A 7,500-nucleotide genomic window follows, 5' to 3' on the forward strand; every position below is an offset into this window, starting at 1 on the left:
ATGCTCCTACAAACACACTGAATGAAAAACACATACACTGTCTTTCATCAGCATCAAAACCTCAGAACAGTTTGATTTGATTATTTTTTAAAATATCCAAAATTGGAATCTAGAATTTTGTTTTGATGATTTTAAAAAGCTGTCGTGAAAGAAGGAAAAAGTGATGCCTGATGTTTTTACTTCAAGAGAGGAAATTCAAAATGTAAAACTCATTTCAAACCACCTTTCTAGCCTTCAGGTCCTGCACTGTAGGAGCTGCACCTGAATGACTGAAGGCCCAGGTGCACACTCATGGCCGGCGCTTGAGATATGGGCTCTAACTGGATGTTGCCTGCCTGGCCCTCTCACCACAGACATGTCCTACTGGTTCAAGACATGTACACGCCAAAAGGCAATTTCTCAGACCCTGAACCGAGCTAACAGATGACACCAGGAGTGAAGCAGATTCTACAGCGAGCTCATCAGAAATGAATGCACTTTTTTACCTATGGCTCTGAGGTCGTATGTTCTCAAATGTGTTTACTTGACAAAACATCCCAAAATATAACTCAGTATATTACAGTAGATTACTGAGTTCTGATGTTTGATACAAAATAAAGATCTAAGTGAATTCAACCAATCCTAAATGAATCACAAGTATCCAAGACTTTTCAAAACTTTTCCAGGCCTAGAAGATGAAGTTGAACTTGCAAGTGAAGTGATCATGTAAAAGGAACAGCTCAGTATTCCCTAAACATGAATATGCCGTTGTACAGCCTGCAAAAGCACGTCTGTCCTTTCAGTTTCTGACAGCACAATATGTTAGCTTAGCATAGAGGCTGGTAACAGGTGGAAGTAGCTAGCCGAACGATCCTGACTCCCAAAACCCAAACTACATTGCAACCTCAGACAGTGCACAGCAGGGCTTAATTCTTTCACTGGTGATTCCACAACATGCACAGGTCTTAGGGTGAGTCAATCCAAGCATTTCCCCTCACCAGTGTTCCAGTGCTTCCAGTCAAACTAGCGGTTCAACCCCTTCTGAATTGCTGCACTGGCTATGAGCAATGTGCTGTTTGGGATTCGGGGATGATGACAAGCCTACTAAACAACATCACTATCAAGATAAACGCTCTGTTATAGTTACTGGACTAACTGGACACGGTGTTATTTTGGTTTTGCTTCTTTGAATCATGCTAGCATACAGTTAGCTCCCTGCTACAGCAGCATGGTAGCTCTAAGAGCTGAGAGGACTAGATATGATCTGCTGCCGGTTCATATCGATGGTCCCGCCGCTTTGCTGGAGTAAGCTACATTTTAATAGCACAGCAACATTATGGGATGGTAATGAAGTTCCCAGGTACCATGGAGACCGAGCAAAGGCTTGTGAAAACTTCAGATTGCAAAAACATGAAAATGTAATTTATCTTTTTTTTCCCAGCAAGTGACCATGTCTCAACCCTACCCTCCATCCTGTCACCTCCTCAGGCATTGTCCCCTTCTTAACTGATTTTTGTTTTGGTGCCACTTCTGGAATTGTGAGTTTGTACGGGTGGGACGTCAGCTCCGACCACAAACATACAGCAGCACCACTGACCTCCACTCCGCACCGTCTAAAAGTGTCGTCCTCAAGTGGAGTCGTTAAGAAACTGAAAATATGTCCTGAACTTCTATCTGACACCCTGTCAAAAATAGACCGAGGAGCCCATGGGTGCTCTCTGGAGCACAAAGTCATGTTCATTTCTGTCCTCCTTCCCTCCCTCATGTCCCTCCACCACCGCTGTTCTACAGCTCAGCTCCTCCAAGGAGCTCATCTCTGCTGTGGTGCTTGTTTGTCAGGAGGATCATAAAAACCTGGATGCCGATATTTACCACTCTCGGTTGAGGGGTGTAGGATGGACAGAGGAAGAGGCTTGAACAATTTGAACCAGATGAACATGGTGCCACCTGGTGGTTGGTTGACCAGTTCCTCTCAGATGTGGACAGAACCTCCTTCAGAACTTGGGATGGGTTAGAGTGAAGACTGAGAGGTTACTGTGGCGAGGAGCCGGCCATGTAGGAGTCTTGAAGACATCTACAAGCTGAATTAAAGCCATTGCGCCACCATGTGGTGCGAGGAAGTAAGTCTCATGTATCTGACATCATTTGATTTACAACCAAATGACACGAATGCATTCAACTGGTATCGTGAGAATATATCCTATAAAGGTATATATAAGTATACAAGAATGAGCACTCCAGCGCCACCTAGTGACTGCAGGAGGGGGTAATCGCCTGGCAGGGCAGCATCAGTCTGCACCTTCGCTCAAATCCAAATATCGAGTTTCACGTCCCTCTAAGTCAACAGAGCAGTGAGACACCGATGTACGAGAGGTAACAAATAAGACAAGAGTGCAGCGGGGAGATCAAATAAAAAGTAGAATAAAGGAACCAGCAGAAAAAGGAAATGACTTAATTAAAGGGAGGATAAATCAGGAAAGAAAAGAGGATGACAAGATGAAATGATGAGAGGATGCTTACAAGAATCTGTCTCTCTAAGGACCATCCCCTCAGCCCTGGTGTCCACACACAGCCTGATGACAAACCCTGCACAGCGATTGGCTGCTGGGCGTTGATGAGAGGAGGTGGAGTGGAGGTTATGAATATGTATGGGCTATAACTGGTTGATATACTGCTGGGGAGAGAAAGGCTTTATGGCAATGAGTGAGAAAGGAGGAGTGAGAGGAAGAACTGAAAAAATGAATGTGAATGGAAAGGAGGGAGGAAGGGTGTGGGGGAGGATGAAATAGAGAGCGAGAGGAGGTGGTGGAGTTGGTGGGGGGTGGTAAAGAGCAAATGATGGACGTCGAGGGATGAGGAGGGTTAGAGCAAGCACAGATGAAGGGAATAGAGGAGAGGAGCAGTATCAGGAGGATTCAGAGGACACTAATGAGACAAATTAATCATACCACACACACACCCCTCCCCCCTCATCCTAACCCTGAGAGAGCTTTACTTGACAGTGTGTGTGTGTGTGTGTGTGTGTGTTGACATCGATTTTTTTTCTCTCTACAGTTGCCTGGCCTATATCATACGAACACACACACACACAGTCATGTTTCCATCCCTTCAGAGGACATTGCATTGACTTACACTCATCTGCAAGACAAGCACTGCTAACACTGCTAGCCTGAGCGTGGCAGTCCTACTCACACAGGAGGATTTACAATCTGGGGAATGGTTTTCTATCAGCCAGTCCTCACTACATGAGAAATATCTGACACACACACCCACACACACACAATGACGAGCTCAGGGCTGGCGTGCTATGCTGTGTAGAATGGGATTATTTATGTGATTGGATAAGTGAGAGAGGGGTCCCCGAGGACAAGCCATGCATTCATTACACACAACAACAGGAGGGGTGTGTCTCAGCATGAGGCAGAGCAGTGAGTGCTGATATGAAGCTGCAGAGGTTCCACTCCTAAAAAGACCACACCTCAGTGGAACAGCATGTGTCTGCTGCTGTGAATGAACCTTTGGCAACCGCCACCATCACCCACCAGCATCGCTGAGGGCTGGGCACTAGCACTGCTCTGCTACCTGGCTACTGGGCCTGCTACAGACGCTCTGCTACCTGGCTACTGGGCCTGCTACAGACGCTCTGCTACCTGGCTACTGGGCCTGCTACAGACGCTCTGCTACCTGGCTACTGGCCCTGCTACAGACGCTCTTCTACCTGGCTACTGGGCCTGCTACAGACGCTCTGCTACCTGGCTATTAGCACTGCTACAGATGTTCTGCTACCTGGCTACTGGCCCTGCTACAGACGCTCTGCTACCTGGCTATTAGCACTGCTACAGATATTCTGCTACCTGGCTACTGGCCCTGCTACAGACGCTCTGCTACCTGGCTATTAGCACTGCTACAGATATTCTGCTACCTGGCTACTGGCCCTGCTACAGACGCTCTGCTACCTGGCTATTAGCACTGCTACAGACACTCTGCTACCTGGCTATTAGCACTGCTACAGACGCTCTGCTACCTGGCTACTGGGTCTGCTACGCATGCTTTGCTGCTTGGCTACTAGCACTGCTCAGATCACGTTTTAGGGTCCTAGTTTTCTGTTAAATTCTTTTAAACCCTCCAAAATGACCATATGTATTAGTATATGCACCAGAGGTGTAGCCTAGTAATCCAAGTTTTACAGTCCTCTGAATATCTTGGAAAAATTGGAAGATGAGGAAGGTTTTGGTGTTTGCAGAAGAAGCAAATACTGGTGGACAAGATTTTAATGTTTAACGACACAAGTTGTCAATTTTATGAAAATGATTTTTGTGTTTGCAAAGCTCAATCATGTTAACCCAAAGAAATAAATGTTTGCAGCCAATATTTTAAATACAGCAAACATGATACTGTATAACATGCATAAAAAAGAATGAAATACCTCTCTCGTGCTCTACTCAAAATATTACTTCAAAAGAATATTCTCTATTTTTTACTCACCAAATATTTGTTTTTGACATGTTGGTAAGTTGTCATATTTCCATTTGATTCTCTCTTGAATAACATTAATGATAAAAGTAATAAGAGTAATAAAAACTACAACCATAATAATAATTATAATAATGTATCTAACCCAAGACACGTGTGTGCCAGGACACCTGAGAGGGTTTACTGAACTGCTTCTGCTACTCAGCAGCACATGAATTGTTCAGGCAACATGGCAACGTCCAAGCTGAGCAACTGAGTTCAGAACTCAGGGGGGCTGAATGGACCACCTCAGCAGGAACAAGACCTTCCCTCCCCCCGGGGCAAAAGTCACAACCTGAGCTGAGACTCACAATGAGCGTCTGCCTCGTCCCACCGAGTATGACGATCCCATACTTGTCCTTCTTCTAATCTGCTGGTCAAGTCCAGCACTGACACTTCACCCTCCATGCAGTCAAACAGAGGAAGTGTAAAAACTGGTGTTATCAGGGCGAGCCTGTGGGCACCAACAACCCACACCTCCCATGAATGCTTCCGATGTTTATCTGAAACCGTTCATCTCTAGAGATTACACGTGGCAGTATAATGCAGACTGGCAACTGGGATTGGATCTACTTTACTTTGAGGTTCTTGAAGGTAACGTTGCTCTTATATTAAATTGCACTGGTAAGTTGCACCTCCCTATAAATGCAGTTCGTGTGTATTCCAAGGTTGGTGGCGGTGAGAGTGGTTATGTGTGGCAGAGAGGCATCTGATCTGAGTCACGCTGGCTGGGAGGCCTGAGCAGCTTTGAGATTTATTTGAAGTGACTTTTATCTTGTCACAATTAAATTACTGCAATTGTGTGGTGTGTCCTTTAATATGCTGTATAACAACCAAAAACAGAGTCAAGCATCTTTGTGCGCACGTGCATGTGCGCACCCGTGTGTGTGCGCACCCGTGGGTGTGAGTGTGCGATTACCTCCTCTACATTAGAGGCAGTCTTGGCTGAGGTCTCCATGAATATGAGGCCGTGTTCTCTGGCAAATGCTTCCCCTTCCTCTTTCTTCACCTCTCTCCTTGACTCCAGGTCACTGAACGCACACACAGACGCACACACACACACTTTAAATGAGGAAGTTACAGCCGGCCACCTCGGACTGGAGGGGACGCGGATGCAGCAGAAGCACTGGTATTTGAACTTGTCTGCAGGAGGCTGGTTCACGCCGCACCTCGACGAGATCTACGACACAGACAGCCAATGTCCTCTGGAGAGTGAAAGCAGGATCAGAGCGTCTGTCCCTGACAGCAGTACACAAAGATGATGCAGACCCCCTTTTATTGGGCTACACCATCTGCTGCTAGCTGTGAGTGCTAATATTTCCATTTTGACGCTGAGAGGACTGGTGTGGTTGGACTCATTTTCAAATGGAGTACAAATGTCCTTGCCCCCGCGACCCGGACCAACCGGATGAACGGAGGAGGACGACGACGTACAAATGTCACTCTATCAGTATTAATCCCTCTGGTGGAAACTATGAATAACTACAATTACTATACGTATGTTTCCTCAGTCTAGTGACTAACCAGCAGAGGTTTGTTACACGAGTTGACATGCTTATCTAGATCTCATGTTTGCAGGGTTTACTAGTGGGAGGTTGTGGAACAGCATCTCTCAGCCATCACCTCTTGTTGCCAATAAGCATGATGACCATATTGGAGTTGGAATGTTGGCGAGCATCCTCTAACCAGGTTGTCAAGTGGTTGAAGGTGTCCCGTCTGTTGAAATAAAAAGAAAGAAGAGGTTTGATTTCATGATGGAAGGTTGATGGAAGAAAAACATGTGACATGTTGATTTTGCGATCAGCAGTTTTACTGAGTGCTGCTGGTTGAGGATGCGGCTGCAGACACCAACCTGAGCTGGTCATCAGCGCCTGTTATCAGCCACGTCTGGAGGCCGGATCAGCGACCATATTGCACCGATGATATTAGCATGCAAGCACACCCATAAAGTTCTGCAGTTGGCTGCAGCCTAACCTGGTTTTCTGTCTGACTGCAATTATCCAAGTAGCGAAGCAGACACGGTGGATGGTGAACATTGAGAGACAGAGGGAGAAACCTTGAGGTCCTGACCGACACGGGAAGAGAAATCCTTCAGTGCTTGAAACTTTACTATGGACGTATAATCCCAGTTTGTGATTTCTGACACACTTGTCAGGCGACGGCATGATCTGAAGTGGAGGATAAATGGAAAAAGTAGCCAAACGTAATCCAACGCACCAGGCTGTCTGGAGGACACCCATCATAGACGTGCTTCAGCGACCACCAGCTCAGACAACCAGGACCAGCTCAGATATTCCAGCTGCTCTGTGGTATTTGGTAGCAGTGAAGCTGATGGGGGGGCATGTTTTGCTGTATAAGTATGCATTTTACCTCATTTAAATACAGGCATTCGCAGTCCTTTCACCTTTGTGGTGTCCTGTTTTTCTCTTCTTCTTGTCTTATTTGCATTCTGTTAGCATGAGTAAACTTTAGAGTGAGCACACCTGATGACACTGCTGTGGTAGTGAATCAACTTCTGGGGACCAAGAAAATCCATAACTAATGTGACATAACTCTGATGGGGGTCACGTTTAGCTCTGAACCATGAGGTCATCATAGGCAACATGATGGTTCTTTTGGGCTCCTGTTGCTGCTCTAGATGAAACTTGTCACTTGTGCCTCTAGCATGGGAGCAGTAGGTCTTGTTGGGTTTTCAGGTTTTTGGGTCGTTTCATTCTGGTGTCAGTGTGTATATACAGTGTGTAGGCATCAGTGTGATTGGCCAAGCTACCTTGTGATGTCATAGACTAGCAGTGCTCCTGCTGCTCCTCTGTAGTAAGACCTGGTGATGGACCGGAACGACTCCTGACCAGCCTGCAGGAACACAGAGATATATTAGTCAACCATACAGGCAAGTCTGAGCATCAGGAGCTGATCCTTGAGCCTGCTCAGTTCCACACGAAAGCCAAAACGTCAAGGACAACTGTTCATCCAACTCAGTTCTAGTCCGGTTCCTCTGGTAGATCCATG

General features: G+C 46.2%; 1 protein-coding gene across 1 annotated transcript in view; it reads right to left on the reverse strand.

Moving 5' to 3' along the window:
- Positions 1 to 7,500, reverse strand: part of rab2a (RAB2A, member RAS oncogene family) — a 33,571-nt gene that overhangs the window by 6,422 nt on the left and 19,649 nt on the right. The window contains exons 4-6 of the mRNA XM_086203090.1: positions 7,262 to 7,344; positions 6,115 to 6,207; positions 5,411 to 5,522 (exon numbers count right to left, since the gene is read on the reverse strand). Coding sequence (XP_086059216.1) covers positions 5,411 to 5,522; positions 6,115 to 6,207; positions 7,262 to 7,344 — 288 coding nt within the window. The remainder of the gene's footprint in view (positions 1 to 5,410; positions 5,523 to 6,114; positions 6,208 to 7,261; positions 7,345 to 7,500) is intronic.

This window comes from Aulostomus chinensis, chromosome 5 (genome assembly GCF_037954235.1).
Source record: "Aulostomus chinensis isolate RoL2024-O1b breed Wild chromosome 5, RoL_Achi_v1.0, whole genome shotgun sequence".
Lineage (NCBI taxonomy): Eukaryota > Metazoa > Chordata > Actinopteri > Syngnathiformes > Aulostomidae > Aulostomus > Aulostomus chinensis.